Here is a 21,317-nt window from a genome sequence, read left to right as displayed (position 1 = left end):
CCGGGGCACCAGGTGGCTGCCGGTCCAGACCCAGGGGGACCCCCTCGTCCCCTGCCTCCAGCCAGCTCTCTGAACCCCAACTGGGAGGAGTCCTTTCCTCCAGGTGACCAAAGGCCTTGAGCAGGCGCGGGAGAAACCCCACGCCCGGCAAGGCGCCGCCGCCCAGCCCCTCGGCCAAAGAGGCCGCCCATACCCGGACCGTGCTGCGGTTGGGCGCGCACGGCTGCGGCTCATCCGATTGTACCACGACCCGCCTGACGGGCCTCCCGTTAACTCTCCTCCGGGTGGCACAGCTCTCCCGTTGGCCCGGTTCACCGTCCGAGCCGAAAACAGCTCAGGGAGGAGAGCCAGGCTCCGTCCAGCCAGCGGCCCGAAGAGCCTCCTCCGCTGTGCCTCACTCTGCCCCCACCGAGCCCCGGGAGGGGAGGGTGGAGGGCGGGCGACGGGCCCGCTCTTCGGGAACAACAAATTGTCGCTTTTTTCCATGTGCCGGGGCGGGGTGGCCCACATGTGGCCCGGCGGCGGGACCGGGGCCGATCTCTGGGTCCGGTTAGCAGACTCCGGGGGGCGGGAGCCCCTCGGGGCCGTGGAGGGATGGACCCGGGCCTCCAACAGGAGAGAGCTCCATTTCCGAGGGGCCGTGACCCCTCTTCTCCGACTCACAGATCTCATCGCTCTCTCCACCCGCACTCCGGCTTCCCGACGTCCTTTGCTTCAACCGAACCCAGCGCCGGGGGCCGGAGGCCGGTACTCGGGCCGGGCGGAGGGTCGCGGGAACGGGAGCCGCAGCCGGGATCGGGCTCCGCCTTCCGGGATGGTGCCCGGGTCTTTCTGGCCCCCCCCCCGGTGTGCAGTGCCCTCCCGCGGGCCCGAGGCTCTCCTGGCTCCGTTGGTTCCAGCTTCAAGTAACCCCAGTCCTCGCACGTCATCGTCGGGGAGGCCGGGGTGGAGGCCGCTCGTGGTCCCGGCAGGTCCCCGCTCACACGTGGGCATAGTTGCTCTGAAACAGCGTGGCCTAACGGGTAGAGCGTGGGCCCGGGCGTCAGAAGAACCCGGGTTCTAATCCCGACTCCACCACATGTTTGCTGTGTAACCTTGGGTGAGTCACTTTACTCGCAGTTACCTCATCTGTAAAATGGAGTCTAAGCTTATGAGTTTTATGCGGGACCGGGACTGCGTCCGCCCCGATTTGCTCGTAATCACTCCAGTGCTTAGAACAGTGCCTGGCACAGAGTAAGCGCTTAACAAGTACCACGGTTATTATTATCACTTTACCCACCTGCAGGAGTGAAAATGGACAGGCTTCTGGCAGAGGCCCCAGCCTGGGTAATGGGGTGTGGTTTCTGGGCCCAGGGCTGAGGCTCGAATGCCCCACTCCCTCCCGTCTGGGACCCGAAGGGGGAAAAATCTCTGGACCAAAGCCCCACCCAACCTGCCAGTGTGGCAGCCCGGAGTTTGGCTCCTGACACCAGCTACTCAGTCTCAGCCTGCCCCCAGGGATCCCACCCTAGATGTCTTCCCCCAAACTGGTGGCCCTGGCTAAAGCCAGGACCCTGGTGATTCTCCCGGCCCGCCCCCCACCCCGCAGCCCCGCCTGACTCTGACCTCCGAGATCCAGGTTTCGAACTCCCAGCCTGGCTGACGGCTGGCGCTCGGTTGAAGCCAGAAGCCAGGCTCTCCCGGAGCGTCCCCCAGCCCGGGGACTTCCAGCACACCACTCCCCCGGGAACACCGGGAACCCGGGGAACACCGCCCCTGAGTGCCTGAGACCGCAGCCAGGGACGTAGGGATCCCGGCTGACCCTGAACTCGAATAGAACCGCCGGGTCCAGAGCCCTTTCACCTCATTTATCTCATTCTGGGAGGGAGGGGCGGGGATTACCCCCACTTTACAGATGAGGAAACTGGGCCCAGACAGATGAAGTGATTTGCCCAGGTTTACGTAGCAGGCCGGGTGCGATTCTGGGGCTAGAACCCGGGTCTCCGGGCTCCCGGTCTCTGTGCCTTTGGACTAGTTGGGGGGCCCAGTCACTGGCACCTTTGCTTCTCCTATCAGTATCTTCTTGTAAACTCCACGTATTGTTCCCGCAGATTTTTCCCGGGGCTTCTGTCTGCACTCGCAATTGTTAGCCGCTTGTTCGTGCAATAAACTCACTCTGACCAGCAACAGGAGGAGAGTCGGTCTGTTTTTCCTTAGGTGCTCCCCGACGCTGGCCAAGCCGCGGACGTCGGGCTGAGGCGCCTTGTCTGTGGGCCCGCACCCGCTCCGGGTTGGCCTCCCTCCCTGACCCTGCTCACTCGGCGCCCAGCAAACGCCCCCAGCTCTCAGCACCTGCCCCCCACCCCAATGCCCCCGACAGCAGAACGAGCCCGGACCCCGTGACGCCAACAGGGTTTTATCCCGACCCTGGCCGCGGTCCCCCGGCCGCCGCCAAACCTCCGGACGCCGCCTACCCTCACTCCCTCTCCGGCCCCCAGCGGAGCCGGGAGGGGAGAGACCCTGGCGGAGGCTACTGAGGACCCCGGCTTCCCAGGCCACTCAGAAAAGCCTTGGAAGGAGCGGGAGGAAGGGAGGGACGTTCCTGGTTGAGCACCCCTCAATCCAGCCACGGATGCTCCTCTCTCTACCTCCGGTGGGAAATTCCATTGAGTCGGTGGGAGGACACTTGGTCCCAGACTGTGGTCTCCACCCGGGAGTGGAGCCGAATTGGGCGGACTGGACGGGAGTGAGAGAGGGGTGGATTATTGCGGGAGGCGGGGCTGGGGAGGGTCCAGGACTCCCTGAGCCCCCGATCCTGTGTTTCAGCGAGAAGGCAATGGTTGCCGGGACTCCCGGCCGCAGTTCAGCTCCGCCGGCGTGAACCGGGCGAAGCCGCCCGAGAAACTCGGCCGAGGGTCCCCTCCCCTGCTGTTTGCCCGTCGTTCACTCCGACCGCGGACGATCCAGGCCCAAGGGGAGAATCGAGCTCGTTGGTGGCAGGAGGACAGTGTCCAAACTTGTACGGCCCTCGACGCCCCTGGCTTTCACTGTCTCGCCTTCCTCCGCGGTGGGTACTGTTCCTCGGTTTTCTCAGCAGGAAAGGGGGTGATCGGAGAGGGTCAGTGACTCCCACAGACTGGAGGAGAGTCAGAAGGGTAATTCACGTCTTCTTCCTCCCCCCTCCCCACAGATAAACACAATCTTCCGGGCACACTCTCTGGCTGTTCTTGTGTGTCTGATTAAGGGAGCAAATCCTTGATGGAAAGGCAGCTGGAGCCTTCTCTGCCTCACTCTTTCCTTCCCTCGTTTCTCTGGGAAAAGTCACTCTCTTTTTCACTCTCTTTCTCTTCCCTCCCGCCCAGGAGATATTCAGGGAGGCCCTAGTCCACTACATGGAAGAATTCTTAGCAGGAAGCAGGTCTCCAGGTGAGAGAAGATAGGTAGACCTGGTGGAAAGAGCACAGGGCTGGAATCAATCAGTGGCATTTATCGAATGATGACTGTGTGTAGGACACTGTCCTAAGTGCTTGGAAGAGTATAAAATAAGAGAGTTGGTAGACAGGTTCCCTGCCCACAGTGATCTTATAGTCTGGAGAGGGAGACAGATATTAATAATAAATAAAGTATAGCTACGTACATAAGTGTGGTGGGGCTGAGCGTGGGGTGAATGAGAAGTAATAATAATAATGTTGGCCTTTGTTAAGCGCTTATTATGTGCCAAGCACTGTTCTAAGTGCTGGGGGAGATACAAGGCAATCAGGTTGTCCCTTACGGGGCTCACAGTCTTCATCCCCATTTTCCAGATGAGGCCACTGAGGCACAGAGAAGTTAAGTGACTTGCCCAAAGTCACACAGCTGACAAGTGGCGGAGCGGGGAGCAGAACCCATGACCTCTGACTCCCAAACCCGTGCTCTTTACACCTAGCCGTGCTGCTTCCCCCAATTCAAGTGCAAGGTGACAGAGAAGGGAGAGGAAATAAGGAAAATTAGAGTTTAGCTAGAGAAGGCCTCTTGGAGAAGATTCAATTTAAGGCTAAAAATACAGAATGCTTCACCCTCTGACCTCTAGTCGCCCCTCGGGCCTCTTGTGAGTCTCCGGGTAAATCCCTTAATCTCAGAACCTCAGTTTCCGCGTCTCTAAAATGGGACTCGGGTCCCTGCTCTCTCTCCCTTATGAGATCGTGAGCCCCAGTTTGGACAGGGACCGTGTCCGGTCGGTTTCTCGTCCGCTGACTACAGTGCTTAGGCTAATTTAAAATGTCGAATGGATACTATTATCCTCATCATCGTCATCATCAGGTGATTCCTAGAAGTTGAGGCATTGCAGCTGGACATCCTCACAAGCAGGAACTTCTAAAGGATTTTACGATGGAAGTAGCCTCACATCTTCCTCCTCCGGCAGGCACACAACCCCACCTGCCCTAAATCAAGTCTCATGATCCCCGTGACTCACGAACTGCCCCGTGGGCCCAGGGTTCCCCTTTCTGCAAAATGAGGCTCCCATTTCCTGCCCCTCCCACCTCAGGGAACCTCTGCCAAACCAACGCTTTGAAGAACGCTGGGAACCAGCAGGCCCAGGGTAATTGGTTTCTCTGCGCACACACCGGTTCTCCAAATTCTGCACCAGGGGGAAGAGGGAGGGTAGGGCACCTCTCTCTCTCGGGCCACTCAGAGGGAGGGGAGGCCTCGGAGGGTCACTGTCCACGGACTCCGAATTAATAATAATAATGGTAGTATTTGTTAAGCACTTACTATGTGCGAAGCACTGTTCTAAAGGCTGGGGGGGGAGGTTATACCAGCCGATCAGGTTGTCCCACGTGGGGCTCACAGTTTTAATCCCCATTTTCCAGATGAGGTAACCGAGGCACAGAGACGGTAAGTGACTTGCCCAAAGTCACACAGCTGGCAAGCGGCGGAGTCAGGATTCGAACCCTTGACCTCTGACTCCCAAGCCCGGGCTCTTTCCACCGAGCCGCGCTGCTCCTCCACAGATTACTGCAAAACCCTCTCGCCGGGGGAGCCCGCTGTTGGGTAGGGATTGTCTCTATCTGATGCCAAATTCTACTGTCCAAGCGCTTCGTTCAGTGTTCTGCACACGGTAAGCGCTCAACAGATACCAGTGAATGAATGAATCCCTGGCTCAGTCGGGCCCCTGCCCGCTTCCCTGGCCCATCGCCCCGTCCGACTCGAGCTACCGGGCGCCAAGGAGCCTGCTGTCGGCACCTTCCAATCCCGGGGCCTTCCTGGAGGAGGAAGCCCGCCTCGCCCCCAACGCCAGTTCCTCATCGCGTGAGATATAAAAATAATAATAATAATAATGTCGGTATCTGTTAAGCTCTTACTATGTGCAGAGCACTGTTCTAAGCGCTGGGGGAGATACAGGGGAATCAGGTTGTCCCCCGTGGGGCTCACAGTCTTCATCCCCACGTTACAGATGAGGGAGCTGAGGCACCGAGAAGTCAAGTGACTTGCCCAGCGTCACACAGCGGACAAGTGGAGGTGCTGGGATTAGAACCCACGACCTCTGACTCCTAAACCCGGGCTCTTTCCCCTGAGCCACGCTGCTTCTCTAGAGAGACGGTGAGCGGCGTGGCTCGGGGGAAAGAGCACGGGCTTGGGAGTCAGAGAAGGTGGATTCTAATCCCAGCTCTGCCACTTAATAATTAATACTACTAATAATAGTCATGGTATGGTATTTGGTAAGCGCTTACTTTGTGCCAAGCACTGTTCTGAGATAGATACAGGGTAATCGGGTTGTTCCACGTCCCCATTTGACAGATGAGGTAAACGAGGCCCAGACAAGTGAAGCCACTGGCCCAAAGTCACCCAGCTGACAGGTGGCAGAGAGAGGATCAGAACCCACGACCTCCCCTCCCAAGCCCGGGCTCTTGCCACTGAGCGACGCCGCTTCACTTCATTCGGTCGTATTTATTGAGCGCTTACTCTATGCAGAGCACTGTACTGATGGCTTGGAATGGACAATTGGGCAACAGGTAGAGACAAGCCCTGCCCAATCACGGGCTCACAACCTAAACTTAATAACAGTAACGTCGGTATTTGTTAAGCGCTTACTATATGCGGAGCCCTGTTCTAAGCGCTGGGGGGATACAAGGTGAGCAGGTCGTCCCACGTGGGGCTCATCGTCTTCATCCCCATTTTACAGATGAGGAAACTGAGGCCCAGAGAAGTGAAGTGACCGGCCCAAAGTCACCCGGCTGACAGGTGTCGGAGCGGGGATTAGAACCCACGACCTCTGACTTCCAAGGCCGGACTCTTTCCCCCGAGCCGGGCCGGTTGTCTGCGGCCTGCTGCGTGACCTGGGGGGAAGGCGCTTGACTTCCCTGGGCCTCAGTTCCTTCATCTGGGAAATGGGGTCGGCCTTGGCCAGCGCTGGGCAGGTGGGCCGGGCAGGTGGGCGCGCACCTGGCCCCCCGGGCCGGTCATGGGGGGTGGAGGGGGGAGGAGGGGGCGCACCTGACTGCCCCACTGCTCAGGGGCAGGGCCTCCAGACGTTTGAAAGGGGTTAGAGGAAACCCTTTTTTCCTTTTCCCACCCCCCCACCCCTCCGGGAAAGGGGGCGACGGGGGTCTCCGGGGTCCTGCCCGTTCCCAGCCAACTCTGCTAAACTCTCCGCCGGGGAAAGATGGGCCCGGACCCCGCCTTCCCCCCAGACCTCGTGAGTGGTAGAGAACGGGCTTGGCAGCTGTGTGACTGTGGGCAAGTCACTTAACTTCTCTGGGCCTCAGTGACCTCATCTGGAAAACGGGGATTGAGACCGTGAGCCTCACGTGGGACAACCTGATTAGCCTGTATCTACCCCCAGTGCTTAGAACAGTGCTCTGCACATAGTAAGCGCTTAACAAATACAAATACTAACAGTCCCACCCCCCTAATCGTTATAAGAATGATGGTATCTCTTAAGCGCCTAACTCTGTGCCAGGCACTGCTCTAAACGCCGGGGCAGACCCCACATATTCGGGTTGGTCCCAGTCCTTGTCCGACAAAGGGCTCACGGTCTTAATAATAATACTACCGATGGTATTTGTTAAGCGCTTACTATGTGCGAGGCACTGTTCTAAGCGCTGGGGTGGATACAGGATAATCAGGTTGTCCCACTTGGGGCTCACAGTCTTCGTGCCCATTTTACAGATGAGGAAACTGAAGCACGGAGAATAATAATCATGGTGGTACTGGTTAAGCGCTTACTGTTCTCAACACTGGGGAAACAGTAATAATAATAATGATGGTATTTGTTAAGCGCTTACTATGTGCCAAGCACTTTTAGCGCTGGGGTGGGTACAGGGTAAATAGGTTGTCCCACGTGGGGCTCCCTATCTTCATCCCCATTTTACAGATGAGGGAACTGAGGCCCAGAGAATAATAAGATGGTATTTGTTACACACTCACTCTGTGCCGAGCACTGTTCTAAGCAGTGGGGTAATGATAATAAGGATGATGATATTTGTTAAGCTTACTATGTGCCAAGCACTGTTCTAAGCGCTGGGGGAGATACAAGGTTATCAGGTGGCCCCAGGTGTGGCTCACAGTCTTCATCCCCCTTTTCCAGGTGAGGGAACTGAGGCCCAGAGAATTGAAGTGATTCGCCCAAAGTCACACAGCTGACAAGTGGCAGAGTGGGGATTAGAACCCGTGACCTCTGACTCCCAAGGCCGGGCTCTTTCCACTCAAGCCACGCTGCTTCTCTAGGGAACTGAGGCACAGAGAATAATAATAAGATGGTATTCCTTAAGCGCTTACTCTGTGCTAAGCACTGTTCTAAGCGCTGGGGTAGACCCACGATATTCGGGTGGGACCCAGTCCCCGTCCCACATAGGGCTCACAGTCTTCATCCCCATTTTACAGATGAGGAAACTGAGGCACGGAGAATAACAATGTGGTATTAGTTAAGCGCTTACTCTGTGCCAACCCCTGTTCTAAGCCCTGGGGTAGATACTAGGTGATCAGGTTGTCCCATGTGGGGCTCAGTCTTAATCCCCATTTTACGGAAGAGGGAACTGAGGCACGGAGAATAATAATATGGTATCGGTTAAGCGCTTACTCTGTGCCAAGCACTGTTCTAAGCGCTGGGGAGGATTCAAGGTAATCAGTTTGTCCCACGTGGGGCTCACAGTCTTCATCCCCATTTTATCGATGAGGGAACTGAGGCACGGAGAATAGTGATAAGGGTGGTATTGATTAAGCGCTTACACTGTGCCAAGCACTGTTTTAAGCGCTGGGGGAGATTCAAGGTAAATAGGTTGTCCCACGTGGGACTCAGTCTTAATCCCCATTTAAAGATGAAGAAACTGAGGCACAGAGAATAACAGTGTGGTATTCGTTAAGAGCTTACTCTGTTCTAAGCTCTGGGGTAGATGGAAGGTCATCGGGTCGTTCCAGGTGCGGCTCAGTCTCGAACCCCATTCTCCAGATGAGGCCCAGAGAAGCGAAGCGGCTCGCCCCAGGTCACACAGCGGACGAGTGGCGGAGGTAGGATTAGAACCCACGTCCTCTGACTCCCCAGGCCGGGCTCTTGCCACCGAACCACCCTGCCCGGGGGTTGCAATCTGGGTGGAGCCCCCCAGCCCTGCCTTCCCCGGGGGGTGGGCACAGCGGGTGGGTGAATGATGATGATGTCGGTATTTGTTGAGCGCTTACTCTGTGCCAAGCACTGTTCTAAGCGCTGGGGGGAGATACAAGCTCATCAGGTGGTCCCCCGTGGGGCTCCCGGTCGTCATCCCCACTTTCCTGATGAGGGAACTGAGGCCCAGAGAAGTGAAGTGACTGGCTCCAGGTCAGCCAGCTGACAAGCGGCGGAGGGGGGATTAGAACCCACGACCTGTGACTCCCCAGCCCGGCTCTCTAACCCCACAGGTGGGGGGCTGAAGGGGTTGCCGGGGGTGGGGGCAGGTTGGGGGAGACGGTGACACGCCCACCCTCCTCACCTCCGCCAAACTCACCGTCTTCCCCTCTTCAAAGCCCTCCTGAGAGCTCACCTCCTCCAGGAGGCCTTCCCACACTGAGCTCCCCCTTTTCCTCTGCTCTCCCCCCTTCCCCACGGCCCTTGTGTCTATATATTATTTATTTTTCTCTTTCATTAGTGATGTGTGTACACATCTGATTCTATTCTGATGGCATCGCTGCCTGTCTCCTTGTCTTGCCGTCGCCCCTTTTGGACTGTGACCCCGGCGCTGGGCACGATTGTCTCCATCTGTTGACGAACTGTCCCTTTCAAGCGCTTAGTCCAGTGCTGTGCACACAGTGAGCGCTCAGTAAGTACGATTGAGTGAATGAATACAGCAGAGCGGGGAGTGGAAAGAGCCTGGGTTTCGGAGTCAGAGGTCATGGGTTCGACTCCCGGCCCTGCCACTTGTCGGCAAGTCACTTCTCTGGGCCTCAGTTCCCTCATCTGTAAAATGGGGATGAACTGTGAGCCTCACGTGGGACCACCTTATTACCCCGTATCTCCCCCAGCGCTTAGAACAGTGCTCTGCACATAGTAAGCGCTTAACGAATACCAATATTATTACAATTGGAGAAGGAGCGTGGCTCAGTGGAAAGAGCACGGGCTTTGGAGTCAGAGGTCATGGGTTCGAATCCCGGCTCGGCCACTTGTCAGCTGACCGTGGGCGAGTCACTTCACTTCTCTGTGCCTCAGATCCCTCATCTGTAAAATGGGGATGAAGACTGTGAGCCCCACGTGGGACAACCTGATTCCCCTGTGTCTACCCCAGCGCTTAGAACGGCGCTCGGCGCATAGTAGGCGCTTAACAAATGCCAACATTATTATAACTGTGGTGCGTTAGGTGCTACGACTCCTCACTCTTGGCTTCCAAGCAGTCCATCCCCTTGCCCCCTCCTACTTCACCTCCTTTCTCTCCTGCGTCCCAACCCGCACGCTCCGCTCCCCTCCTCTCTGGGCCTCCACCTCCCCCGTCCCCCCCTCGACCCCTGGCCCGCGTCCCACCGCTTACCTGGAATGCCCTCCCTCCTCAGATTTGCCAAAGTCACTGTCTTCCCCCTTCAAAGCCCTGTTGAAGGCTCACCTCCTCCAGGCAATAATAATGTTGGTGTTTAAGCGCTTCCTACGTGCAGAGCACCAGGGGAGATACAGAGCCATAATAATAATAATGTTGGTATTTGTTAAGCGCTTACTATGTGCCGAGCACTGTTCTAAGCGCTGGGGTAGACACAGGGGAATCAGGTTGTCCCACGTGGGGTTCACAGTCTTCATCCCCATTTTACAGATGAGGTAACTGAGGCACCGAGAAGTTAAGTGACTTGCCCAAAGTCACACAGCTGACAAGTGGTAGGGCCGGGGTTCGAACCCATGACCTCTGACTCCAAAGCCCATGCTCTTTCCAGTGAGCCACGCGAAGGTTATCCCATGTGGGACTCAGTCGTCATCCGTATTTTAATAATGTTGGTACTTGTCAAGCGCCTACTACGTGCAGAGCGCTGTTCTAAACGCTGGGGTAGATACAGGGGGATGAGGTTCTCCCACGTGAGGCTCAGTCTTCAGCCCCATTTTACAGATGAGGGAACTGAGGCCCAGAGAAGTGAAGTGACTTGCCCAGTCACCCAGCTGACATGAGGTCACTGAGGCCCAGAGAAATAGGAAGCAGCGTGGCTCGGTGGAAAGAGCCCGGGCTTGGGAGTCGGAGGTCACGAGTTCGATTCCCCACTCTGCCACTTGTCAGCTGTGTGACTGTGGGCGAGTCACTTCACTTCTCTGGGCCTCAGTTCCCTCATCTGTCAAATGGGGATAAAGACTGTGAGCCCCACGTGGGACAACCTGATTACCCTGTATCTACCCAGCGCTTAGAACAGTGCTCTGCACACAGTAAGCATTTAACAAAATACCAACATTATTATCAAATGAAGCGACTTGCCCAGTTACACAACTGATGAATGGCACAGCAGGGATTCGGGGATTCGAATCCATGACCTCTGACTCCCAAGCCTGGGATCTTTCCACCGAGCCACGCCTTCCTTTTCCTCAGCTTCCCCTTCCCCACGGCACTTAGGTGCACATGTCCCTATCTATAATCCTTTTTTGCATTAATGCCCGTTTTACTTGTTCTGATGCGTATGTGTAGATCTCTGATTCTGTCGCGGCTCCGCCACCCGTCAGCTGTGTGACTGTGGGCAAGTCACTTCACTTCTCTGTCCCTCGGTTACCTCATCTGTAAAATGGGGCCGTGAGCCTCACGTGGGACGACGTGACCACCCTGTGTCACCCCCAGCGCTTAGAACAGTGCTGGGCACATAGTAAACACTCAATACCAACCCTTATTTATATTGATGTTATTGATGCCCGTTTACTTGTTCAGATGTGTCTCCCCGCTCCCCAACTGAGCCTGCTGTGGGCAGGGATTGTCTCCGTTGCTAAACTGGACTTTCCAAGTGCTTAATACAGTGCTCCGCACACAATAAGCATTCAATACCACCGAATGAATATGTACCGTGCACCTTACTGAGCGCCGGGGTGGCTACAAGTTAATCAGTTGGGACGAGGGTCCGTGTCCCACACGGGGCTCCTGTCTTAATCCCCATTTCACAGATGAGGCACAGAGGTGAAATGCTTTCCCCAAGGTCACACAGCAGACTAACAGAACAGGGATTAGAACCCAGGCCCGGGTTTCTATCCATGAGGCTATTTCCCCACCTTCTAGGCCACAGGTCCCTCAGCCCAGAGGCTCTTCTGGAGGGAGGAAAAGGAGGGTGGCAGAGCAGTGTGGAGGGGAGCCGAGAGGTCAAAAGCGGGGTCAGGGTGGCCCCTGGACCGGAACGGCCACGGCCCGCAAAAGCCTAGGCAAGAACGGCTGCTTCCTGTGTCCTCCCCCGGGACGGGAAGAAGGTTTACATCCCGTGCCCTTCCTCGGCGCCCCGCCGGAGCGTTGTTTCCTGTCCCCTCCCCTACACCGCAGCAGGAGTGTTATTTGTTTGACCCCCCCCCCCCCCGCCCTGTGGTTTCTGAAGAAAAGACCAGTTGAGGGGCACCACGACCGTCCGTCCCGGCTCCCCTCGCCGGGTCTGGGTGAACCCCGCTCCCTGAGGGATGGAGGACGGGGTGGGGAGAGAAATGCAGATCTATGTTTATTCTCTGACGGGGGTTCGGGGAGGGAGGGCGGGGGGTCTGGGCTGCGGGTTCTCAGTAGCGGTAGTGGTCCGGTTTGAAGGGGCCTTCCCTGGGCAGGCCCAGGTACTTGGCTTGCTTGTCGGTCAGCTCCGTCAGCTTCACGCCCAGCTTGCTCAGGTGGGCCGAGGCCACGGCTTCGTCCAGCTGCGGGCGGGAGAGCGGGTCAGGGGGGGCCGAGACCGCCGCGGGATCCCGAGTCGGGGCCGGGACGCGTCGGGCAGTCCCGCGGGGGGACTCCCGCGCCCTCCCCGGCCCTGCCACGCAGCCCCCGGCTCCTCGGCTCCCGGCCTCCGGTCGGGCCAGGGGAGGTGTCGCCGTGGTCCCCCCCCCCGGCTGAGGGGCGGCCCGGCGCTCCCCCCTCCGAACCCTCCGGGCCCCCGGCTCCCTTACGCTCCACAGTCTGTAGCAGAAAATGAGGAGCAGATGGGGGAGATGCCGGTTTCCCTCGATAAAGAATTCCCTGCCTGTGACAAGAGCCAGAGCCGCACAACAAAGGGCGGAACGGGGACGGGCTGCCTGAAAGGCGCCGGGAGGAGGAGGACGGCAAATTAGAGACGGGAAGGGGGAGCGGAGCGTGGGGGCGGCCAGGCCGTCGCTGGGTCCGTCCATCCGTCTCTCCCTTCCCGCGGCTTCGCCCCTCCCCGACGCCCGGACTCGGGAGCCGGGAAGTCGGGGGTCGTGGGGGGCGGGAGGGGCGGGTCTCGGCCGAGCCGGGACCACGGGACCTCGGGGACGGTGGCCCCGGGTGCCGGGATCCCGCTTCCAGGCCGCACCCCGATGTCGTGAGCCCGGGAGGAGGGACCCTCCCCGGAGGCCACTAGCGAGAAGCAGCAGGCTCGGCCCGCACCCTCCAGCTCAGCACCCCGCGTCCGGCGAGGGTCCTGACGGGTGGAGAGTCGGGCGGAGGGAGGAAAGCTCCCCGCCCCGGCCAGTGTGGGGAGAGGGCCGGAGCCCGGACGCCGGGCCGCGGCTCACCTTCTTGGGCAGGAAGTGCACGCCCACGGGGTACTTGTCCGTGTGGGTCCACAGCTCGATCTGGGCCAGGACCTGGTTGGTGAAGGAGTTGCTCATGACGAAGCTGGGGTGGCCCATGGCGCAGCCGAGGTTGACCAGCCGGCCCTCGGCCAGCAGGATGATGTGGCGCCCGTTCTTCAGCGTGTAGCGGTCCACCTGCAAGGGCGAGGGCCAGCACGGCGTTGGGGGAGGGCCGGGAGGCAGGAGGTTGGGCGGGCGGTCCGGCGGGCTCTCGCCCGGCGGTCTCCTTCACCTCTAGGGCTCTCGGGGTGGGTAGGGAGACAGGCCTGCGCTCCCTTGGAGAGCGAAGGACCCCGGTCCACGGGCTCCTCCCAGTCGAGGCCCGCGCACCTGTGGTTTAATGTTGACTTTCTCGGCCGCGTGGTCATTCAGCCACTTGACGTCGAGCTCCACGTCGAAATGGCCGATGTTACACACGATGGCGTCGTCCTTCATCTGCTCGAAGTGCCTGTCGGGGAGTCGGGGCCGGGAAGGCCGGGTCAGGGGCCGGGAGGGTGGAGGGGAGAGGAGCGAGGGGGTGGGGAGGCGCCGGGGGTCGGGGGGGCCCCGATCCGCACCTGCCCAGGATGATGTCGGTGCAGCCGGTGGTGGTGACGAAGATGCCCCCTTCTTTGCAGGCCTCTTCCATCGTGGTGACCTCGTAACCTAGGGCACAGAGGACCTTCCCAGCCTCCGTGGGGTGGGCGACCTCCCCTCCCGCCCCCGCCGCTTCAGGCCCGACCCTCCCCGTCCCCTCACCCTCCATGGTGGCCTGGAGGGCGTTGATGGGGTCGACCTCGGTGATGATGACGCGGGCCCCGAAGCCGCGCAGGGCCTGGGCGCAGCCCTTGCCCACGTCGCCGTAGCCGGCCACCACGGCCACCTTGCCGGCGATCATCACGTCGGTGGCGCGCTTGATGCCGTCGATGAGGCTCTCGCGGCAGCCGTAGAGATTGTCGAATTTGCTCTGTGAGGGGGAGGGTCCGGGGAGCCCCGTGAGGCCCGGGCCGGGGGGTGGCGGAGGGAGCCTCCGACCCACCCCCCCCCCCCCCCCCGGGGCTGGAGGGGCAGGGGAGGCGGCTACCTTGGTCACGGAGTCGTTCACGTTGATGGCCGGAACCTTCAGGACGCCGTTGGCTTTCATCTTGTACAGGTTGTGGACGCCGGTGGTGGTCTCCTCGGAGACACCCCTGATGCCTGCGGGAGAGGGGGCCGGTGGGCCCGAGCCGAGCACGCGGGAGCCAGACCGACCGTGGGGCCGAGGCTCGGGCTCCACGGTGCCCGCTGGCACCCGATGCTTCCCCCGAGCGGGGACCCTTGGTTCGGGGCCTCCCCGGGCTGGGGTCCCCAACTAGCGAGACATTCCTCGGTCACTCTTACCCCACATCCCACCGCCCCTTTCTCCTAGAGAGTAAATTCCAAGAAAGCGGAGCGGAAATTGGCCGTACCGCCTTTTCGGTATTTACCCCGGGGGGGCAGCGGGCTGGGTTTGGGCACCCACTGGGGATCGAGGAGCCAAGGGAGAGTTTGGGAGCCTCCAACAAAAGCTGACTACGGGAGATCCTGCCCTCCAGGGGCTTAGGATCCATTGGGGAGCCAGCCAGACGAATCTCATACCTCCAGTGGGGACGAGCGCAAACACAGAGAGGCCTGATTGATGGCCAAAAAAGGACAAATAAGTGATAGGTGAAGAGGGACGTCGGGGCGAAGGCGGGATCAATGGAGGCAGGGCTGCCAGAGGAGGCAGAGGATGGGGAGGGCAGCCCCCGGACGTGCTGCCATTCATTCGGTAGTATTCAATAGTATTACCTGAGCGCTTACTTTGTGCAGAGCACTGTATTAAGCGCTTGGAATGTATAAACCGGCAACAGATAGAGCGATGAGAGCTCAGGCCAGCCCAGGTAAGGCGGCAGGCTCCGGAAGCCGGGGGGATGGGGACCGTGAAGAGGCCCCCTCAGCTGCCGGCTAAGGGAAGAGGTCCGAAAGCCCACCCGACAGGGACTCGGCTGGAGGATGGACCGCCAGGGAGGTGGGAGCCGGGTCCAAAGTCAGCCCTACTGGCTCCCCGTCCCGGAGGCCTCCCCAGGAGCCAGGTCAAAGGGCCCGGGCTCTCACCCCAGGGGATCTGCTGTGGCACAGCCCGCTCGACGGCTCCTTTTCCACGGGGATGACCGCCCGTCCGCCGGGCGAGGCACCCGGAGACCCCCGGCCCGTGCCCGGAACCCCAGAGGAGGGTGGCGAGCGTGGCCAAGTGACCCTCTTGTGGCGCTTCCCCACCGGCAGGCGCACCGGGCCCCCTGGGATGCGCCAAGGCAGCCGCTCCCGTGGCGGGAGGCGGGAATCTCAGCCTCCTTCGGGACCGGGGCTCGCCCCTCTTGGGAAGCAGCCCCTCTGCTTCCCCCAGCCCAGCCTCTGGCCCAGCCCAGCGTGAGAGCCCGTCAGTGGGCGGGGATCCTGTCTATCCGTTGCCGAATTGTCCAGTCCAAGCGCTTAGTACAGTGCTCTGCACGGTGAGCGCTCAATAAATACTATTGAATGAGTGAATCTGAGACGGCTCTGGCCTTGGACCCTTCTCTCCAGCCCCCGCCGCCCTCCCAGGTTCAGCCCAGCGGAACCCGTGCCCATCCCCCAGGCCCTCCCCAGACCCGCGGTAGTGTGGCCTAATGGACCGAGCCTAGGGCCGGGAGCCCAGGCACCGGGGCGTTAGTCTTGGCTGGACCCTGGGCTTGCTGTGCGACTTTGGGTCAGTCCCCTAACCCCTCTGGGCCTCAGTCTCCTCGCTTGAAAAACGGGTGGAAAAGAACTGCTTTCTCCGTCCCTCTTAGACCGTGAATCCCTAGCGCAGTTAAGGAACCGTGTCCGCCGTGACCACCTTGAATGGACCCAGGGGCCGAGCGGTGTTTGGCAGAGAGGGAGCACGGAAGCGTTCCCCGCCCTCCCCCTTGCGGAGGGTCGGCCGGCCCCTCACCCTTGAGGAGCTGGGGGTACTTGGTGTGGACCAGGTTAGTGAGGTCTCCGCCGTCGTCCAGGATCATGTTGAGGGGTCGGCCGTCCTGGAAGTACAGGGTCTGCTCGATGCACCACAGGTACTCCTCGTCCGTCTCCCCCTTCCACGCGTACACTGCAGCGGCCGGCCGGGAAGACCCCGTCAGCCCCCGGCCGGGGTCCAGCGGGAAGACCCCCCCGCCCCTCAGCGGCCCTCTGGTCCCGGAGTCTCGGTCCCACCCCCAAGGGCAGGGTGCCATTCTCCGAGGCGGGGTGGCCGGGGGGGGGGGGGAGGGCGGCTCTTCGGGCCCGACAGACCACCGGCTGGGATCTTCCCCTCGAGAAGAGGGGGTGGAGGTAGGCGTGTGTGTATGTGGGGGTGTGGGGGGGGGGGGAGGGAAGGGTGTCCCCTCCACGCGCCGCCCCCTCAGAGGGTGTCTTCCTCGGCCCGCCCCGGGCCCGGCCCGTCCCCACCGCACCCACCGGGAATGCCGGCCTTGGCCATGGCGGCTGCGGCGTGGTCCTGCGTGGAGAAGATATTGCAGCTGGACCACTGCACCTGGAACGGCCGGAACGGGCGGGTCAGCCCCCGGCCGGGGTCCGCACCGGGGGGACCCCCGCCGCGAAAGGGCCCGGAGGGAAGGGCCGACCCCGGGGGCTAGGCTTCCCCCGTCAGGAGCGCGCACGCGTGTGTGTCGGCGTGCACGGGTGCGGAGGTAGGGGCGGCCTGACCTCGGCGCCCAGGGCCACCAGGGTCTCGATGAGGACGGCCGTCTGCACGGTCATGTGGAGGCAGCCGGCGATGCGGGCCCCCTTGAGCGGTTTGGAGGCCCCGTACATCTCGCGCATCTTCATCAGGCCCGGCATCTCGTTCTCTGCCACGTCCAGCGCCTTGCGACCCCATTCGGCCAACCCGATGTCAGCTGTGGGGAGACGGGGGCCGTCCTGAGCTGACCCCCCCCCCCCGCCCTCCCCCGCCCTCGTGAGAGGGCTCGGGCTCATCCCCGCCGCCCCCGGGGCCGGGACTTAACTTGCCCGACCCCGCCCGCTCCGGGCCAAGCTCCTGGGAGGGGCAGGCCGATGGTCCGGCTGGGCTCCCGCCGTCTGGCTCCCCGGCCCACGGCCGACACCCCCGTTTCCTCTGCAGGGTCCCCGTCGGGCTCGGAGCCCCCCGTGGTGGCAAAGTCCAGACCCCTGCCTCGGGTCGGGCCCGTGGGGCTTCTTCAAAGCCGGCGCAACGGCCCTCCGGTGCCCCGCCTGAGCCCCATCTCCGTGCTGCTCCGTCCCTGTGTCTCCCCGGACCCACCCAACGGCCTCTCCTACCTCTAACGGGCGCCTCCCCGGTGTCCGAAGGTCGAGTCCTGAGGAGCCCAGAAGCTGGGGCCTCCCCCCCCCACGCCCTACGAGGACCTGCCCTGTCGCCCCATTTGCCGGAGGACCAGGGCCGAAGCGGGGGTGGCTCACCCCGGGCTCCCGGCCAAGTTGATAGTCCGGCGCCGACCGAGAAGCTACCCCGTGGCCGTGCGCTTATTCCTGCCTGGCGTTACGGGCGTTTACCTGTGCCGGGTGCTACGAGCGCTTGCTCATCCTGGGCACTGTGAGCACCTAAGCCGTGCTGGGCACGGCTCCCGCCGGGATCCCACTGCTGGGCACGGCTCCCGCCGGGATCCCACCGGGCTCCGCGTCTTCAGCGGAGGGGGAACAGAGGGAACTCGGAGCAAATGATCCAAGAGAAACCAAAGCGGGTATGGGGGAGCGGTCCAAGAGAGATGGAGTTCCCCGGTGCTGCGGATCGGCTACCCGCCCGGCATCTCCTTCCCCCTCGGGGGTCGTTACGGTGCGGGCCGTCCTCGCGTTTGCCCTCCGTGCTGCCCCCGGACGGCTACGCTCCTGAACCGGCTGCTGCGACACCTCTTTCCGGAAGGCGCCATTAGGGGGGATCCCACAAATGGTGAGTAGCCCCCTCCCCGCCTCTGGGATCGGAATCCCGTCACAACACTGGGAGGTAGGCTTGGAATCCCCCGTGACAACTGTTGGGATGTTAGGGGTGGGGAATCACCTGAAACAACCATTAATGGCTGGGAATTGGAGAAACCCTGGAACCTGAGGAAGGACCGCAGGCCTGGAAGTCAGGAGGACTTGGGTTCTAATCCCCGCTCTGCCACTTGTCCGCGGGCGACCTTGACCAGAGCACTCATCTACTCTCCAAAGACGCGCTCGCTCAATACGACCGAATGAACTTGACCTTTCTGGGTCTCAGTTTCCTCATCTCTAAAATTTGGATTCAATACCTCACCTCCCTCCTAGACTGTGAATGCCACATGGCACGGGGACCGTAGCCGACCTGATTACCATGTGTCTATCCCAGTGCTTATCACCGAGTGTTGACTTCAATACCGCGATCACTATTAATGGGGGGAGAAATCCCCCCTAAGGGCCGTTGCAGCCTTGGGGGCCGATTTGAAATCCGTTGCAAGGGATAACGGACTGCGGGGCGGATGGGACAGTTATGACCCTCGAGGCGCCCCGGGCGCCAAGGGAGGAGCCTGGCACGGCTCCCCTAATTGCAAGTTAGGGCAGCTTCACGCGGAGTCTAAGCTGCTTCTCTGGCTGCATTCAGACACGGTAGTGCGTCCCCGGCCGGGGGTCAGAGTCCTGGACGGTTTCCACAGTGTGTATTGTAGAGTATGCCCGGCCTCGGATCCCCCCTCTGGGGGCTCCCCGTCGAATCCCTCAAGGGCCACGTGCTGCCAGCTCACCGAGACACCCAGGGCTCTGTCAGGCCCGGGCTCCCCCGTCCCCCCAGCACATGCACGCATGCACACGTACGTGCGTGCATGCATGCACACGTGCATGCACACCTAGACAAACCCACGCATACCCATTCACACCCACCCCCCAGGTCCAGCAGCTCCTCTCCACCAGCAGTCGCCCGCCCTGGGCCGTAGGGGGAAGGGGCCGCGGTGCCTGCTGGGACTTGAAGTCCCCGGCCGGCGGCCTCCCTGAGAACTACAACTTCCGGCTGCCCCCGCGCGCGGGGCCCGCTGGGACTTGTAGTCCCTGCGGAGCGGCCCCCGAACGCCTCCTGGCGGAGGGCGGGCGGCGGGAGAACTACAACTTCCGGCCGCCCCCGCGCGCGGGGCCTGCTGGGACTTGTAGTCCCCCGGGAGCGGCCCGGCGGCCACGAACTACAGGCGCCGGCCGCCACCGCGCAGGCGCGCTGCGAGGCCGCTGGGGGCAGCACATTTTTCTTGGGCTTCCAGTGCCAAGCGGTGGAGCGGCGCGCGGGCACGCAGTTTTCACCTGCTCCATTCAGTCGCATTTATGGAGCGCTTCCTAGGTGCAGAGCACCGGACTAAGCGCTTGCAAGGGACAATCGGGCAACAGGGAGAGGGGCCCGTCCTTGCCCAAGGAGGGGCTGACGGTCTAAACGGGGAAGACGGCAAAGCAAAACAGGACATCGGATCAACAGAAGCAAGGAGACACGCACCTTATTGACAAAATGAATAGGGTCGTAAGATCTGCAGAGGGAAAAGGGATTCGGCTGCTTCCCACCCAGCCGAGCCCCCCAGGGCCGTGCAAGCCATATGTCGGCGCGGTCCCCAGCTCCCCCTCTGCAGCCGCCTTCAGTGGCATCCCGCCGATCCCCGGTTCTTACCGACTTTGTAGGGCAGCTTGTCCGACATGCTGGAGCCTCCGCGGGGACCGAGGCGGGGGAAGAACTCCGCGTCCCGGCGGAGGGGCGGGAGGAGCCGCTGCAAGGGCCGGCCGGGGAGGGGAACGGCGCGCCGCGGCGGGCCCTTTAAGTAGCCCCCTCTTCATTTGCATATTCATGAGCTGCCCGCCCGCGGGGCACCGCGAGGGGGCGCGGGAGGGGGCGGGGGCGGAGCGTGCGGGACGTGGTTACGTCATGGTACGTGACCCGTGCGTAAGGGGGCGGGGCCCCCCTCCAGGCCCTGGGCCGCCCTCTCCTCGATTAGTCATTCATTCATTCAATAGTATTCATTCATTCAGTACTATTTATTGAGCGCTTACTCTGTGCAGAGCACTGTACTAAGCGCTTGGAATGAACAAGTCGGCAACACATAAGAGACGGTCCCTGCCCGGTGACGGGCTCGCAGTCTAATCGGCGGAGACGGACAAAAACATGACAACCTAATCGCGATAAATAATAATAATGTAATAATAATGTGGGCATTTGTTAGGCGCTTACTATGTGCACAGCACTGTTCTAAGCGCTGGGGGAGATCCAGGGTCATCAGGTTGTCCCTCGTGAGGCTCACAGGCTTCATCTCACAGTCTAGAGAAGCGGCGTGGCTCAGTGGAAAGAGGCCGGGCTTGGGAGTCAGAGGTCACGGGTTCGAATCCAGGCTCCGCCACTTGTCAGCTGGGTGACTGTGGGCGAGTCACTTCACTTCTCGGTGCCTCAGTTACCTCATCTGTCAAATGGGGATTAAAGCCGTGAGCCCCACGTGGGACAACCTGATGACCTTGTACCCCCCCCCCAGCGCTTAGAACAGTGCTCTGCACGTAGTAAGCGCTTAGCAAATACCAACATTATTATCCCCAGTTTACAGATGAGGGAACTGAGGCCCAGAGAAGTGAAGTGACTTGCCCAAGGTCACACAGCAGACAAGTGGCGGAACCAGGATTAGAACCCACGACCTTCTCACTCCCAGGTCCATGCTCTATCCACTACGTCATGCTGCTTCTCTACAAATATTCTTACAAATCTCTTCTCTAAATATTGGGTTAGATACAAGATTATCAGGTTGGAAACAATTCCTGTCCCATAAGGGACTCACAATCGGAGGAGGAGGGAGATCCGGTACAGAATCTTCATTTTACCAGTGAGGAAACTAAGGCACAGAGAGGTTAAGTGACTCGCCCGAGATGACACGGCAAGCATTTGGCAGAGACGGCATTCGAACCCAGGTCCTCTGACTCCTAAATCTGGGCTCTTTCCGCTAGGCCGTGCTGCTTCTCCTCAGGGGGTCAAAGGGTTGTACCTATTCACGGCTCATCGGTGATGACGGGAGTAGGAGCCGTGAGGGGCGGCCTGGCGACGTGGATAGAGTCGGAAGGTCACGGGTTCTGATCTCGACCTTGCCCCTTGTCTGCCGGGCGACCTTAGGCAAATCACGTCACTTCGGGGGGGGGGCCTCAGTTCCCTCTTCTGTAAAATGAGGATTGAGACCGT

The 21,317-nt window shown here is 60.7% G+C and overlaps 1 protein-coding gene across 1 annotated transcript; it reads right to left on the bottom strand.

The window, feature by feature from the left end:
• Positions 1-12,050: 12,050 nt before the first annotated feature.
• AHCY (adenosylhomocysteinase) lies at positions 12,051-19,899 on the bottom strand. The gene is made up of 10 exons (XM_029079999.2): positions 19,776-19,899; positions 16,850-17,040; positions 16,601-16,676; positions 16,101-16,253; positions 14,217-14,329; positions 13,892-14,099; positions 13,711-13,798; positions 13,484-13,601; positions 13,094-13,288; positions 12,051-12,262 (listed from the first exon to the last, which is right to left on the bottom strand). Exons 1-10 carry the CDS (start codon positions 19,801-19,803, stop codon positions 12,131-12,133), a joined length of 1,302 nt encoding a protein of 433 aa, XP_028935832.1. The 5' UTR covers positions 19,804-19,899; the 3' UTR covers positions 12,051-12,130.
• Between the last annotated feature and the right edge of the window lie 1,418 nt (positions 19,900-21,317).

Source organism: Ornithorhynchus anatinus, chromosome 15, assembly GCF_004115215.2.
Source record: "Ornithorhynchus anatinus isolate Pmale09 chromosome 15, mOrnAna1.pri.v4, whole genome shotgun sequence".
NCBI classification, from domain to species: Eukaryota; Metazoa; Chordata; class Mammalia; order Monotremata; family Ornithorhynchidae; genus Ornithorhynchus; species Ornithorhynchus anatinus.
This window is presented reverse-complemented; position numbering and strand designations above follow the sequence as displayed.

Coding starts and splice junctions, on each gene's coding strand:
- AHCY (XM_029079999.2), bottom strand. CDS start 19,803: ATGTCGGACAAGCTGCCCTACAAAGTCG. Junction 17,041..19,775: donor CAAGCTGCCCTACAAAGTCG/GTAAGAACCGGG, acceptor GTCTCCCCACAG/CTGACATCGGGTTGGCCGAA. Junction 16,677..16,849: donor TGGTGGCCCTGGGCGCCGAG/GTCAGGCCGCCC, acceptor CGGCCGTTCCAG/GTGCAGTGGTCCAGCTGCAA.